The sequence below is a fragment of the Chiloscyllium plagiosum genome, unplaced genomic scaffold (assembly GCF_037043375.1).
Source record: "Chiloscyllium plagiosum isolate Xiang-an unplaced genomic scaffold, Cpla_swu_hap1 HiC_scaffold_4, whole genome shotgun sequence".
NCBI classification, from domain to species: Eukaryota; Metazoa; Chordata; class Chondrichthyes; order Orectolobiformes; family Hemiscylliidae; genus Chiloscyllium; species Chiloscyllium plagiosum.
Genome location: NW_028270142.1, coordinates 24446334 through 24463856, shown reverse-complemented (window position 1 = coordinate 24463856; position 17523 = coordinate 24446334). Strand labels below are relative to the sequence as shown.

Here is a 17523-nt window from a genome sequence, read left to right as displayed (position 1 = left end):
TTTTATACCAATATCCAGGCTAATATCAAATCCAATGACAAGATATTGGAAGAAGCTGAGACCTTCAAACAAAATTTTGCATTGATTTTTAATTGTTCTTAATTTGGGAGCATTGATGATAAGGTCAGCCTTAACTCTTAAGCAGGAGATGGCAAATGACATCCAACCACATCCTTCAACATTTTGGTTCATGCAAAGCATGGAAAGATACCAAGAAAATTTCAGTAAATAGGTGAATTGTGTCATTGGGAAATGGATAATTTTTACCTTTTAAGAAAATATTGAATGCTGAATATTGAAATGACGAGAAAATAAATCACATTGAAAAAACTATTGTGTAGGAATTTTCAGCAATTTGTGGGAATCCCAACAACAGATTATGTAATTGTGGGGTCATTATTAAATAGTAACTGTTATGAGCCTTACTACTTGAAATGTTGAACATCAACAATGTCTATCTTACCCTCAATAATCGGGGTAACATGTACTGAAGATTTCAGTGAAAAGCTTGCACTATGCACTGAATGTAATATCTAACAGATACAGTTGATTTGAACTTTTATTATTGGCTGGAAACTGGAATGGAAAATCAAGCAAGGTGTGTAATGAGTCATTTATCACTGCCAGCCAGCAATACAAGTTCAAATTTACCCCACTTTCTTTAAAACTTGTTGCAGGTTGTAAACTAAGACATCTAGTTTGATGTCATTGCATTTACTCAAGGAATGTAATCATTTACAGGTGACATGATATATTATGTTGATCGAGGTGAAAAATGGAAAATATTACTGAAGGTTCATTTCTCCAAAAAGGAACTTTCCATTTCTGTGAAACAACATAAATAACAAAAACCACTTTACTAACAACAGAGACAAAGGCCAAAGCACAGTGCATTAATGCTGGGAGCATTGCATTGACATGCACAAATTAATGCAAAGCATGGTAGAGCGGACAAATACAAGATACCAGTAATTGTACAAATGCAGGGGATGCAACTGGGAGGTGTGGCAGCTGGGACTTCCCTGAAGTCATCTGAGCACCAGACATGAGCTACATGAGTCACCAATGAGAATAATGGCACCACCAATATCACCATCACCTTCAATCTTGCTCCCTCTACCTCAAAGGCCATCCATGCAGCAGGAGCATGATTGAAACCTAAAGTGGCTCTTTTGTAAATCGTGTTACAATCATGGGTATGCCAGCTGCAAAGCAGACTCAAGCAAGCAGGCTGCCTCCACCTCACCATGAGAGCATTGCATAGAAATGACTGAGAGTGAAAGCTATCACATCAGGGAGAGCATTAAGTGGTTCCTTTGGCTTTGCCTCACTAGTAAATATGTATTTTGTTGATACCAGAACATACCAGATATTGACAGCAGACATGTGACTATTGGTTTTTAATGGAAAAACTGGAAAAGAAGATTTGATGAAGGGGATCAAAAATCTTTGAAGAGTCAGTAACACCACTAGATCATCCATGACCAATATGAATGGATCAGTTCAGGGCTGTGTCTGCAATGGTTTCTTTTTACAGGTGGCTGGTGGTGAAAACCAGATCAGGTAATCCTTCCAGGTAAGAAGGGCTCATCTATAACATGTCTGGGTTAGATACTTCCTGATGATGGCCTCCTGATAAACTCCTTACTATCTACAATGGTCTGGCCACCTCTCTGTACAGCAAGTCCCCTGCTCTCCATGTTTCTGTTGCTGTTCCTTCTTCTGCTTCTCCGTTTCCTCCATAAGTTGCATACATCTAGAACATTGCCCTCATATTTCTGGAGGGTCGTGCTACAGAGAGTGTCGTTGACCATACAATGTGAGAGAAGAGGCAGAGAGGCTGATGAATTTGTGGGGATATTTGAGAAGTTTAACCAAAGATTCGGATAATGATTATATATTTTCTAAAAGGCATTAATGAAAAATATATTTGTGGATAATATGGGGCTGTGTGGGGCATGGGAATTAATGAAGCTGCAAGGGCTTAAAGCTAGAGACCTTCTGATCATATCATTTACCTGACTCCATTGTTGTCCTGGGCCACTTTTGAAACCTGTGAAAACTGAGCAAGTTAATAGCTTAATTAGTTGGCATCAATAGTGGCAGAAGATAAAAATACAGAAATGGAAATTAAATCACAGAGTAGCTTTGGTTGCATAAATAGAAGCAATCCATTAGGGTACTAAATAAGAAAAATGTACGGTTAACTGTAACAAAGAAAAGGCTACAGGACAGTTAAGAAACCTGCCTTGTTACATTGTGCAGAAAAGGACAAAATTAGGAATGAACACAAAAGAGGTTAGTGAAATTTGGGAACACCAAAAAAAGTAACCAAGAAGGGTTTGAAGTTGGATGATCATTGTTGTGGAGAGAGGAAGAAAGAGAGAGAGGGAATGTGGTGAGACCAGTGATGGAAATGAGGGAAGTCTAAGACTAGATTGATATGGTAGGGACAAACTTTAATTCAGTGAAATTGGGACAGGAATGGTTGATTGACAAAATAAGGTGGAGGAGGATGATCAACTAGCTTTGGAGAAATGCAAGTAAATTCAGAGCAACTGAAAGAAGACAAATGAGGAAACTGTTAAAATTCCTAATAGACATAGAGAATGTTAAAAACACCATCCATAGTACCCAATAATACATTCTGGCTGTAAATCAGGAAGAAAATAACATAGCTAAGAGAAGATGCCTTGTGTACACCCAACGGTTTGTTACACCAAATTACTATACAAATATGTAGGCGAGAAAGTGTTCCTCACACTTAATAACTTTTGCTATTTTCCCCCAAAAAGCTCTGAGACAACCTTACATTTCCTTAAATGCTTGTCATGTACTATCATGCAGCAATGAGACACAACTTCAAACCTGCAACGTATGTATAGGGCTGGTTTCCCATAGAAAACCTGAAAAAATACCTTGCCTGGCAAATGCTTCCAGCACCAACCATATTTACACATTTGTTAATTTACTCCAGCAGATAGGCTGGGCATTAATGTGTCACTGAACTTGCAAAACACACTTGTAATGCACCAACAATTGGACAGTTGCATTGAACTGAGAGGCTTTACATGTTTTAGATGATGGAACTGGGTGAATCACTAAAGAGAAGAAATATTATCTGTTTGTTCTATCTCATATACCTTCTTCTTTTCTTAATATATTTATCCATTTCCACTTTAAAAGTAACAATCAATCGACAATTTTTGTTGCTTCTTGGAGGGCACTCAAATCCTGACAACTTTTGATCAAGTATCAGGTGTTGTATCCTTGACATTTTCAATTGCAAAATGCCTCACAATTAGAGCAGACAGCAATTACTGATTGCTGTGTTATTGCTTTGCATAATTTTTGCAGAATCTTCTGCATATTAGCACACAATGCACAGTGATCTTGTCTGAAATCCTTAAGGTAAACTTTTCCAAACTTATTTTTCTTCCCTGGTGAGCTGTATGTTTCCTGTCATTCTGGAGTTGCAAGGTTGGCAGAAATTGCTCGAAGAGAAAATGTGTTCAAATAAACTGCTGTATGGTTCCTAAGCATTTTGCAGAATAATATTTAGACATGTCAATGTTCCTAAGTTGCTCCTTGTTTTATGCTTAAAGCTAACTAACAGAGATAATTTGAGGACTGACATGGTACACCATTTCTCTGCAGCATGGTACACCATTTCTCTGCAGCATAGTATCGTTCTCATTATATTGTGACCCATCATTGTTCTTTTTCATATTATTTTGAAGAATCATTCATTGGATTGACAATTTCTAAAAAAGAAATTTTTATTCTACTTTGTAGTTTAATTTACTTATGATGTAGATATAATAATTGAGACAGAGCCTGATTTTCTTTTTCCCGGATTTGTGATAGAAAATGAAATGAGCCCTGGACAATTAGTAGAAGTTGCTAGAAAGTGACATCTGTGCTGTTTCTCCAGGATTACCTGAAGATTTCCTGTCATAGCACGGTGGGAATTAGAAAAACTTGCACTGAATACTACTCTGTATATGAAAGGTCATGGATTTTGTTTGGCTTTAGGTGAACTTCTTAGTGTAGTGGAGAAATCATTTGTAACACCCACTCTCTGTCCCAATCTGAGCACTGGGCTATATTAAAGGCCAGATCTACTTTCAGCTTCAACGGTGAGCATACACATGTAGCATGTAGCTCACTTTACTTTTGAAGAAGAGGGTGGGAGTCAGCTGCAAATTACACTTGAGCCAAATGTTGGAATTTAAGAGGAGGGAAAAATAAGCGATTACAATGATCTTCCAAACGAGTGAGTCCCTGTTCTACACAATACTGGAAGAGCAAGAGGAGCATCAGAATCCAGATGATGTGAAAGTGAAAAGCAAAGCAGAAGACACAATTACTCCTGTTGGTGATACGTTGTATTTATTTTGCAATGATTTTGGGATCTCGGTGTTCACAATGAAATTCTATAAGAAATTTGGGTGGATAACCTGGCATAAATTTTGTGTAAAGTTAACATGAGTGCAATGTGGAAAATTCTGAGCTATAATATCTTCCACTCATCCAGCTCTGTTTTGATGGGTCATGCCAAAAATAAGAAAGAATAGAAATTGAACAAGCAGAAGTTCCATCTTAAACATTAATGATACCATTACGAATTATGAGGACTTTGAGCTTTTATGAATGTTTAACTAAATGGACATGTTCAATTTAAAAGAAAAGATTGCAGCAAATGAGCCAACATCATTATTGTAAATAACATAGCTCTGATCAATCTCTAGGCTCGGTGGCAACCGCTTGCCGTGACCCTGGTGTACCAATGAATGGGAGTCGGAATGGAGATGGCCGAGATCCTGGGGATACTGTCATTTTCCAGTGTGAACCTGGCTACGAGCTTCAGGGAGAAGAGAAAATTGCCTGCATTCAGGTGGAAAACAGATACTTCTGGCAGCCCAGCCCTCCTGTTTGCATCGGTACGTGATTTCAATTGCACTTTTTACTTTTAAATTGTTTTAGTAGTAACAAGTTTTAATCTGCTTTAAAATGTGAAAAATTTTATTTTGTTGCTACTTCCTGATTGTACAAGTATAGACAGTAATGACAAGAGAACATTCTGGAAAAGAAACTCAATAGGTTGGCAGCATCTATGGAGAAAGAATTGCAGCTCACATTTTGAACTTGATGTGACTTGCCTTTGCAACCCTCAAACTCAATAATGTTTGGAAAATAGAACAAACAGAGAATTAAATGTGTTTCAAATTCAAAGAAATTGACAAATCTCGATTTTGCTTTGTCAACTGTAGATCAGTGTACATATAAGTCATTTACCTGTACTGTACATAATGAAAAAAACTAAATAAAACTTAGATGGAAGCACCTCATTGCAGAAATTTAATCAACAGTTCTTTTGAGAACAATTTAAAAAGAAGTATTTATTCAGTGGAAGTGCTGTGGAAAGCCTTAAAATCTATGTATCGTGGGAATGATGTTCAGGAACAAGAATAGGTTCAGATCTAATTTGTGAGCACAATGACTTAAATGAGGAGCTCCAAACATGAAGGTTAACTTGACAGTTTGGGAAGATTAAGGAGTAATTTGATAGATTTGTTTAGAATTATGAAAGGATAGAAAGAACACTTCAAAGCTAAGTGACAAGTCACGAATAACAGACTTGGAAATGAGATAAATGGACAGACTACAGGAAAATGCACTTAGAAATTTGAGACTCTGTGGAATTCAGTGCCAGAGTGAATCATTGAAGCAGAGACTATGATAAGATTTCAGATTAGGTTTGTTAGGTGGTAGAGGAAAGGCCGAGTTAAGAGATTGGATGCAAGTAGCTGGCCAAATCTGGAATATTGCCGATCTGATTACAACTAGATAACAACAAAGACATATGAGGGCCATCTGCCTGTTTGTGTGAGAGATTTTATGGAGTATATAGTATTGCTTCCATTATTCATTAATAAAAATGGTGTCAATATGAGGATGCGGGATAGACTTCAAGTTATTTAGCTAAGTGGTGTGCTGAAGCTAGCTGCCAGAATGTTTTATTGATCATATCATTTTAGCTGTATTTATTTAATTTAATATCCTCAGACAGTTGTAATTCCTCCAAACTAATTTTCTCCCATGATAATATTAACGCTCTGTGAGGAACTTTATGGTTAATCATAACTCTCTGCAGCTGGTCACTTTTAAGTGGTGTATTTATGGCAATATGTTTTCCAGTGCCCAATTATGTCTGATTTCCCTCTGAAGTGCCTTAGGACATTTTTATACTTAAAGCATGTGAGAGAAGTGCAATTTGTTGTTCGTTTTACATCTTTCTTTTTAAACATTGCATTATTGTACTTTGTCTCCCCTACTTGTGAAACATTGCATTATTGTACTTTGTCTCCCCTAATTGTGAGTGCCTAAAAGAACATGATAACAACTTTGGTCCACTCTCACACAACTAATCATACTGTCTTGTAAAATTCTGGTAATATGGTAAACAAAATTTGAAGGAAGTGAATCTCCATATGCCTTTGAAATAGCATGAACGTTGTATCAATTTGTATAATAGATTGACCTTCACAAAAAATGAATTCAGCTTCACCACAGTTTCAGGACTATTATGTGTGCCAAACTTGTTTCCTGCTGCTGTGATTCAATCATTTAAACACAAAAATGGTTTGCACTACTCCATTACAACTGTCTGAGGGTATTAAATTAAATAAATACTACCCCTCAGGATTTGGGAGATACCCATCCCACTTCTGGATCACCTCCCTTCACCTGTGTTGAGTTCTGGTGCCAAATGGTCATGATCAAATCCAAGCCAATTAACAAGAAGCAGTTTATTGGTTAGTGACATTTAATAGCACCATCTATGATAGCTTCCATCACTGTGTGATGACTGAAAGCATGTTGCTGAGATGGTAATTGGCCGGATTGGATCTGCTTTTTATGGACAAAATGTACTGAGGCATTTTTGTACTTATTGGAATGCGGCCTATGTTGTCTCTATTCTGTAACAGCTTGTCTGGGGAAGAGTTGTTCTAAACCTCATATCATTAACACTGCTGCCAGGATGTCAGAGCTAATAGCTTTTGCTTTATTTATTGCATTCAGCCATTTCTTGATAGCAAGGGAAGGCAGTGAGGTGGAGTCCCTGTCATCTTACCAATACAATGCCATTTTACACACGGCAGGTAAGGTAGAGATCCGCTCTACCACCCAGATATGCTTTCACGGCTTCCTCCTCTTCCTAGCACATTCCCAGCAATGACTGCCACTCCTGGTGGTGCTCCTGGGATTGCTGAACTTCCAGCTGTCTTTATTGGTAATCAGCTTTCCTCACTTGAAATAACAGCTTTATTAATACAACACTTTCATGTTAAGTTGCTAGTTCCTGTTATTTCACATTAATCAACATCAACATTGTATTCCAGAGCTATCATTTACTTCAGTGACTTCAGAAGACAGTTTAAATCAATGACAGTACATATCTGCTAACTATATTCTCCCCAGGAAGGAGTCATCTTGCTGGTTAGCGACCCCTCCTATCTAGCTTAATTTTATTGGCGAAAGTGAGGACTGCAGATGCTGGAAAAGCACAGCAGGTCAGGCAGCATCTGAGGAGCAGGAGAATCAACATTTCGGGCAAAAGCCCTTCATCATGAGTTTTCAGTGCCTTTTCCAGCACCATACTGTTGGCTGAATTTTATAGTCAGTGACAAAGCAACAGTGCCGAGCACTAAACTGAAAGAAAGGTGTCCAAAAATATCCAGTGATCTCTGTGTAATGCGTTTCCCCTTTCCCAAAAGCAGTTTAAATCAGGCAGCCAAGTTCAGGCAGCATACAACAGTAGTGAAGACAGTAAGTGAGTGAAAATCTAATCACATTAAAGTACTCTCACAGCAAACCTGAAAGTTAAAAGCACTTAATGTCCTCAATAATTAATTTGCATTTTCTGATAGCAAATTAAAAGATTATAATTGGATTAAAGTGAAACAAAATAAAAGCAAGATACAACATTTATTACCCATTATTAATTGCCCTTGAGAAGGTCATCGTAAGCTTCCTACTTAAACTACTGTAGTTTGTTTGATGCTGCACACATCCAGCACACAGTATTCCATCATACTCCTGAACTGTGCCCCACAAATTATAGAGATGTTTCAGTATGTCAGGAGATAAAACATTTGCTGCATAATCCTCACCATCTGACCTGCTTTTGTAGCCATAGTGTTTAAGTGGTTGGCCCACTTAATTTCCAATCAATGTTAAACCTCCTAATTGCCATGATGGGTGATTCAGCAATATGATGCTGTTGATTGTCAAGGTGAGGTGTTTAGATTTTTCTTTGCTGCTGATGGCCAATACCTGGTCTTTGTATGGAACAAATTTTACTTACTACATCAGACTAAGCCTAAATGTTGCTCTGATTGTGCAGCTCATGGGCATATACTGTTACTTGATGCAAGGAGTTATAGACAGAACTGAATGCACACTGTGCAATCATCAATGGACATTTCCACTTCTCACAGTTATAGCTAAAGCAACTGTAGATGGTGGGCTAAGGACATTTCCATGAAGAACTCAGCATCCCTAATTATAAACCAAGTGGCCCAGGTTATAGTCCCAGCTGTGTCATAATATATCTGAATAGGTTGATTGAAATATCCCTGAGAAAAGCCTGTAGAGATGTCTTGGGACTGTCTTGAGCTGATTGACCATCAGCAATCACAATTACCTTCATTTTCTGCTTTGATATGACACCGATATTGGAGACTTTACCCCAGCTTTCTCTGATTTTGATAGGCACTCTTGATGCCCTTCAACAACATTTACTGTCATGATGTCAATGTGAGGTACACTCATCCCACTTCAGGAATTCAACTCCCTTTATTTATGTTGAGTTCTGGTACCAAATGATCCTGATCAAATCCAAATCAATTATTAATGAGCAGTTTATTGGTTAGTGACATTTAATAATATCAATGACACCTTCTATCATTTTGTTGTTTTCCTAGTGCAAGTATTAAGCACGTCTCTCAATGTTTTGAGCATATTGTTAAAGGTGAGATTGAGAAGCCAGAAATTATTGATAGGAATAACATTTTTAGGGAAACAATAAAGCAGTGCAGAGTAAATTTAAGAGGTTAGGTAGAAGATTAAAAAATGAAACTTTAAAAGTATTATATTCTCGTTTACTCCCAATGCCAAACTCAAATGAGGGAAGGAACCAAAGGTTAAAGGAGATAAATCAAAGGCTGAAGACTATTTTGGGGGTTTGGACGAATGGACTGTCTTTTAGGATAGAAAAGACCTGTTCAAAAAGAATGGGTCAAACCTAAACTGAAAGTGAGATTTGCTCATTATGTTAAGGGAGACTTTACACTGATAGAAAAGCTGAGTGGAGGAATTCTAAGTAGCAGTATGAATGGAAGGATTGATGGGGAAGTTCTGAATGTTAAGAGAGCTTGTCAATTCGAAAAGAAAGACAAGGGGGGGAGATGATTGAAGTGAATGTGGGGGAAAGCTTTGTGTACAGCAATCATAATTCTAATAATTTCAAAATGGTTATGGACAAGTTAAAGCCTTCCATAAAAGTTGGTCTTCAATTGGAGTAAGGCAAATTGAAATGGAACGAGACAAGAACTTTCAGCAAGTTGATTGGAGTAGACTGTTCACAGATAAAAGAATGTTTGACAATTGGGAAGCATTCAAAAGTGTGATGACGAGAATTCAGAAGCATTTTGTTCCTGTTAGAGTGAAGGGTAAGACTGGTAAGATTGAGGAATAATGGATAAATAAAAGTATTGAGGTTCTAGTTAAGAATACAACAGAATCTTATTTTAGATATAGACAACTTGGTTCAATTGAACCTCTTAATCAATATAAAGAGTGTTGTAGCATTCTTAAGAGAGAAATCAGGAAGACAAAGATGGGATATGGGACAGCATTTGCAGATAAGGTGAAGGATAATCCAAAGAGATTCTACAAATATGTTGAGAGCAAGAGGATAACTAGAGAGAGGGTAAGGTCTCTTAAAAATCAAGGAGATCAACTTTGTATTGAATTCCAGGAGATGGGAGAGGTACTAAATGAATATTTCACATCAGCTTTTACTGTGGAGAAAGAAATGGAGTCTAGAGAACACAGAGAAATAGATTTTGATGTTAACAACCCTATAAACCTGGGTGGCAACATTCAAGGATCTATGTGCATGAACACCAAGATCTCTCTGCTCACCTACACTACCAAGAATCTTACCATTAGCCCAGTACTCTTTATTCCTGTTACTTCATCCAAAATGAATCACCTCATACGTTTCTGCATTAAACACAATTTGCTACCTCTCATTCCAGCTCTGCAGCTTTCCTATGTCCCATTGTAACCTGCAACATCCTTCCGCAATATCCACAACTATACTGACCTTAGTGTCATCTGCAAATTTACTAACCCATCCTTTTATGCCCTCATCCAGGTCATTTATAAAAGTGACAAACAACAGTGGCCCCAAAACAGATCCTTGTGTCATACCACTAGTAACTGAACTCCAGGATGAACATTTCCCATCAACCACCACCTTCTGTCTTCTTTCAGCAAGCCAATTTCTGATCCAAACCATTAAATCACCCTCAATTCCGTGCTCAACATTTTGTGCAATAGCCTACGGTGTGGAACCTTATCAAATGCCTTACTGAAATCCATATTCACCACATCAACCACCTTCCCCTCATCTGCCTGTTTTGTCACCTTCTCAAAGAACTCAATAAGGTTTGTGAGGCATGACCTACCCTTCACAAAACCTTGCTGAGTATCCTTAGTCAACTTATTCTTCTCTAGGTGATTATAAATCCTACCTCTTATAACCTTTTCCAACACTTTACCCACAACAGAAGTAAGGCTCACTCACCAGGGTTGTCTCTACTCCCGTTCTGGGACAAGGGGACATTTTATCAGAGGGAAATAGGTCTGGATGAGTTACTCTTTGGAGGGTCAGTGTGGACTTGTTGGGCTGAAGGGCCTGTTTTCACACTGTAGGGAATCTAATCTAAAAAAACTCTAATTTATTATCCTCCAGTCTTCAGACACTGAATCCAAAAGTCTGTTTCTCAGTATTCTCCTCGACAGCATTGTCTTTTTCCAGTGGAAATACTGATGAAAAATATTCATTTAGTACTTCTCCTATCTCCTCAGACTCCACACACAACCTCCCAATACTATGATTGATTGGTCCTATTCTTTCTCTCGTCATTCTTTTGTTAGTTCAATAACAATAACCCAAGTTCAGTAAATGGTGCAAATTGACACATCCCTGTATTGGCTTGCAGTGTCAAACAATCACATGGACATGGTATTGCTGTTGATAGACAGGTCATGTATTGTCTTTATAAAAATAAAATATTCTCCCACATTGTACTGGAAAACTCATCCAGAACAATTGTAGCAATTCACTCAATCGTTTTCCTGACTCTCAGTCTACAGACTCAGTAAAATTATGGTGAGGCATCATTTTTGTCTGTCTTATACAGTAATTTCAAGTAGATATTGTGAATTAGGAGGACAATTCCTATCATACATTTTACAAGCCTAGTTCTTAGTCATACATGGTCTAACAAAGTTATTGGCCAACAGAGATCATGCTCAAACAGCAAAATGCAAAACATAATGTGCAATCATTGTTGTGATTCTGAAATTTGACAACACTTGCTGAACAATCCCAATGTATTCCAGTAACAAACAATTCAAAATTTTAAATCAGGTTCCCAATGTGACACTCAAATATTTGCTCGTAGCTTCATATATGCACAGGCAGGGCCCACTGCAGGATTAAAAAAAGGAACATGTACAAGAATTGTGGGCGGCACGGTGGCACAGCGGTTAGCACTGCTGCCTCGCAGCGTCAGAAACCCGGGTTCAATTCCCGCCTCAGGCGACTGACTGTGTGGAGTTTGCACGTTCTCCCCGTGTCTGCGTGGGTTTCCTCCGGGTGCTCCGGTTTCCTCCCACAGTCCAAAGATGTGCAGGTCAGGTGAATTGGCCATGCTAAATTGCCCGTAGTGTTAGGTAAGGGGTAAATGTAGGGGTATGGGTGGGTTGCGCTTCGGCGGGGCAGTGTGGACTTGTTGGGCCGAAGGGCCTGTTTCCACACTGTAAGTAATCTAATCTAATCTAATCTAATTGTATTACTTTTGAAGTAAAAAGATGTTTGGAGCATCTTAGTTCTTTTGTCCCTTCCTCATGGCAAAGTCTCAGTCAATCAGTGTCAATTTGCCAGACAATTGGCATAATTGTGACAAACAATATAAATTATTGCTCTTTTCAAAATTTAACATTAATGTCTGTCTTGATGGATGCATAGTAAAAACCTTTGAAGTTAAATGGCATGTGCCTTTTTTCCAGCAGCCAAATTTCTAATTGAAAAAAACTATGATTTGCTTTCTGAAAATTGACATAAAAAGCGAGAAATAATGTTTTTGACTTTCTGGTCAACGGCCTGTGACAATCCATCAATACAAATGATTGCTAGCTTTTATTGATTTCATTAATATTGCTGTTCCCTGAAAAATGTCTGTGTCTTGGTGCTAGATTTGAATTGCCATCAGAAAATGGGAAATTCATGTCCTAAAGATCACTGGTTGTTTGTCGGCTGCTTTCTCTGATGTTAATAACAAGCAATGTTGCTTTGCTGTTGATTGCAAAATCTAAACCATTCAGTAGAAATCATAAAGCTACAAAACACAGAATACTCAGTTAATAATTAGCATTATCATTATTTGTTGTTCATTAAGTATACACTTATGCGTCTATCCAAATTACATGTTTACATTTTCTTTTCTAGGCCTGACGAACTAAACACTTCTAAAGAAACACTAAACATTGATTTATTTTTCTTTATATGTGTTCATAAGTTACACAATATTGAATGCAGCATAATTTTCACTTGAGATAGATTGCTGATCTGAAAGCTTAAATATGTTAAAGCCCAGATTGCTGTTTCAATTTCTATGCCATTTCACTGCAGCCCAAATGTTTACTATGGAAAAATAATAATATGCTTCCTTTCATTCACTGAGACGTTGTCTCTTTATGTTAAATGAATTCTGTTTATTCCTCAAATATACCATAGTTATGTAGGCTCTTCAGTTAACTCTGCCTGCTTTGTCACTAGCTAATAGTGTGTAACATGCTGCTATTTGCTAAAGGAAGATAAGAATAATATATTTTCAAATCTGAATTGTGTGCTTCTTCAAATGCACTTTTCACATGATTGATCATCTTCTTGTGGTGTTCGGATGCTATGTTCTCATAAGATTAGAGATTGATATGGTGTAAAAGTAGGCCATTGATCCCATTGTGCTTGTGCCAACTTTTTCTTTATTTGTGAGTTGAGAGTTTCACTGACATGGCTAGAAATTGTTGGCAACCTTTAAAAAGCTATCAAATTAGTCATTGAAAATACTGAGGTAAAGTATCTTTCCTTGCATCAAGTTTCAGTGTATTTATCAGCATGGAAATCTACTCAAATTGTGTATTAATGCGTAAAAGAATTATTACGCTATTTTGGAAAGCATGCATTTTTTTGTAATTGTTTATCTGTAAATAAATTGGAACTCGATAATTATTTTATCAGAGGAACTTTGCAAAAACTCTGATCCTTGCCCTAAAAGTTTGTGACATAAAAAAAGTACCTCAAAAAGTAGACTGGTAGAAGAACAAAACAATTGTAAGGTTTTATTTATTGAACAGTAAAATTCAAACAGGACCACACTTATTGTAAGACAGTTTGATTATGTGTTCATGTTTGTGGAATTTAAAGAGTGTTGTGAACATGAATGAAATTTTCATAAATTGACCATAATTGCTTGTTCATCTTATTTTTCAGCACCGTGTGGAGGCAATCTGACAAGTTCTTCAGGGTTTATTCTTTCGCCAAATTACCCACATCCTTATCCACATGGCAAAGAGTGTGATTGGACTATCACAGTTAATAATGACTACATCATATCTTTGACATTCATTAGGTAAGTACTTTTCTTTCTTCAAAATTGATTACTTTGTTTACTCAATGTTAGTGGCATGCTTTGAGCTTTACATAGATTCAGAGATGAAAGCCATAAGTAGTTGAATCACACAGACCCCGAGGAAAGTCATCATGAGAGTCAGTGATCTACCATGCACCAGAAGTAATTTAACTGTAATCAGCAACCCTGCATTGCGGAAGAGAAAATGAGTAACTACTTTTGCTCAACACTGGAATGTAATGAGCCTTGCTGGTGTGGGGAAATTGAACATGAGAGTTGCTTTTATTTTCCATCTGCAAGTCAATAGACTGCCAACGCTTTCCAGGTTAATGCATAACCAAGGGCCTCTTGGTTGAAATACTGGAGGGTGTCTGGCTCATGGAAGTTATATTCAAGAGAATATTTTATAACTTGATACTCAGCACAATGGGAGGCATATGTTAAAATCTGAAGAGACAATAACCATCCCCATCCGAACATGGTGTTAAAATCACCGGTGGGTTCACATATCGCACTAATTTGACAGATTCTGTTTTTAAGTTGCCCCTTGGGGTCTGCAGCCATTGTGACTTTTCGATCAGTTCATCCAATGAGAAGCAGTGTCATGCTGAAAAGCAGGCCAGCAAGGTCTTTCTTGTGGTACAAAGCGAAGTTGGAGGGGGGTGCCGACTGAAAAGGCTTGAAGCTACACTGCCCAGGACAGTACTGGCCTGTCTCCTAAACCCCAGGCTATGAGGTCCAGCCTAAAACCTCCATACTGACAACCTAAAGAAAACTCTACATGCTGAGGACTATACCACCGGCCTGTGGTAGCAACCTCCTGTCAGGCACTGTTATGTTTTCACCTTCTGAGAAACCAGCTGTTATGATGCCTGCTAGCTTTGAACAGAAGAACAAACGTATGCCAATGAGGCCCAGTTTGTAAAAAAATTCCATGTTTCATATTTCATGATTAGGTCAGTTTGCAACCTACCTTTGGCCTTGCCTATCTGACGCATTAAAATCAGGGCCTAGTGACATTTGCTTCCGATTTGACATTTATTGGGAACAGGTGCGAAGTCCTCTACAGAAAACTGAATTAAATTAATTTTTGTGCTCTCATTATCGACTGTAGACAGCTCAATGAAAGACTGTTCCTTTAGCTTTGTCTACTGAGAAAATCATTATAAATGGTGGTGAAGTAATCACTGACATAAAGGCAATCTATGCACCAGTGTAGGTGCCTCAGTAGCTGTGCAATGTTACCCCAGTTGGGATAGCTAAAAAGGTCACATCTTTACTGTGTGAATAAAAGGGTAAAAATGAGTAATGAAACTAAGTATATTTTGTTATAAACCTTTTTCTTCAATGGCACACAACTGTGAACTAAGGAAGTACAGTATTTGTAGTTCAGGATTTTTCCCCCTATTAAATAAATAGAAAATAATTCTGAATGCGACAATATATTAGCACTCGCTTCATCAAGATGGCCAGAATTGCCCAGTCCCACATTGGTGGGTTTACAAGTGCAGAGCAATCTGTTAGACTTCCTGAGACACATTCCCACTGCCTCCCACCCTCCTACAAATTTATCTAAGGCTGGTGAAGCCCAAGATAATCTGTTCTCTCTCTCTTTCTCTCTCCCCAGTTGAAGCCTTTAAAAGGATAATAGCTAGCTGCTAAGGGCAACCTCTCTTTCCCTCCATCCACTATCTCCTCATTCCACTGGACTCAGTGTTGAGACTGGCAGGAGGAGTACAGAGTCACAGTCCCTTCTCCACATTGGACAATTCCAGCAAATGTTAGTATCTCATGGCTTTTCCCTCTTTTTTTGCAGAAAATACCAAGCTTGTCAATCAAGTGCTTATCCCTGTGGGTCTTGTGTCTGCTCCCCACAATGCCCCCACTCTTAGCTGGTCCCAGGCTTTGAATCTTGAGGACTATTTGTAGTTCGTGTCCTGGCTACTGCTACCACCAGTCCTGCTGCAGCAATTGGTGGACAGAAGTCAAGTCTTCAACTAATTGATGTCCCTTAGAGTTTTACATGGCTCTGTGCAACTGTGATTGACAAAGATCTGTTCTTTGCCTGATGGGACAGGAAACGCCACTGTCTGAAACATCCCCTTTTATATTCTATTTGTCAATTGAAGGTGTTGCTTCAAAAAAAGTATAAAATCTGGATTTTATTTTTGATCTGCTGTTTCAGTTTTTGTTTAATCCTGTGTTGGTTTTTAATTTGCGCGTGGAATGTGAGCGTTCCTGACTCAGTCAACCTTTATTATCTAACCTCAGTTGCCCGAGAGAAGTGGTGTTGACTTCCTTCTTAAATTGTTGCTGTCCATGGAGTGCAGGGCCACTCACAGAGCTATTAGACTCCGTACAGGTCTGATGCAACAAATAGCTTGCCTGGCCATCACAGAGGGCAGTTAAGAGTCAACCAAATTGATGTGAATCTAGCATAGCATGTAGGTTAGACTGAATAAGAATGGCAGATTTCCTTCCCCACTTGAGATCAATAAACTGAACTCAGTAAATTGATGGCTTTGTGGTTGTCATTGCAATAGCTTTTAATTCCAGTTTTTACTGAATTCAAATTTCTTTATTGGCCATGCTATGAAATGAACTTAATCTTGGGGAACATTAGCCTCAGGTTTTGCATTTCTGGTTCAGTGATGTTATTACTTCACTACTGCCTCCTGTGACCTGTCAGGACATAACACTTTGCTCTTCAATGTAATGCTGTAAATATCTTGATTACATTACATTAGATTCCCTATTATGTGGAAACAGGTCCTTTGGCCTGACTACTCCACACCAACCCTCTGAAGAGAAACCCATCTGGACCCATTTCCTTCTGACTAATGCACCTAATACTATGGGCAATTTAGCATGGCCAATTCACCTGATCTGCACATCTTCGGACTGTGAGAGGAAATCAGAGCACCCAGAGGAATCCCACACAGACACGGGGAGAATGTGCACACTCCACACAGGCTGGAATCAAACCTGGGTCTCTGGTGCTGTGAGGCAGCAGTGACAACCACTGAGACACCGTGACACCCCATCTTACAATCTTATTGTCAGATGAATCTTCACCATAGCACCTCATTGCGTAAGATCTATCTGTTGGATTTGCTGCCATCATTCGCTTTGCCAATAGGGATTTACAAAGTCAACTTAAAAAATCAGTAAAAACTGACCTGGTAGTCCAATGAGAAGGAGCAACTGTCTTAACCCATATGCAATTCATTGTAACTATGTACAAGTTAGCCTGATAAGATTGAGATTGTTACTGAGAGTGCAGGAGACTTCAATGTTAGATCTTACTCCTTGGAGATCCAAAGCTGTTCACCCACATGTGTTCACATGACATAATCATATTGGGTAGTGTTTAATGCATCACTCAGCATTAACCCTTTTAGACCTTTATATCCTTCCACAACAGATATGATAGTTTTGTTAACAGTTGCAACATTGCAACTAGGGAGTGGCACTTCTGGATCATGCACCCAACTTTGGATGTGGAGTTTGAAGCCAACAAATCTTTAGATGG

General features: G+C 38.3%; 1 protein-coding gene across 3 annotated transcripts in view; it reads left to right on the top strand.

Annotated features, from left to right (window-relative positions):
• Window positions 1-17523, top strand: part of csmd3b (CUB and Sushi multiple domains 3b) — a 1935846-nt gene that overhangs the window by 1608605 nt on the left and 309718 nt on the right. For all 3 annotated transcript variants that reach the window (XM_087986040.1, XM_087986041.1, XM_087986039.1), the window contains 2 exons: window positions 4752-4943; window positions 13853-13991. In XM_087986040.1, the coding sequence (XP_087842166.1) occupies window positions 4752-4943; window positions 13853-13991 (331 nt within the window). The remainder of the gene's footprint in view (window positions 1-4751; window positions 4944-13852; window positions 13992-17523) is intronic.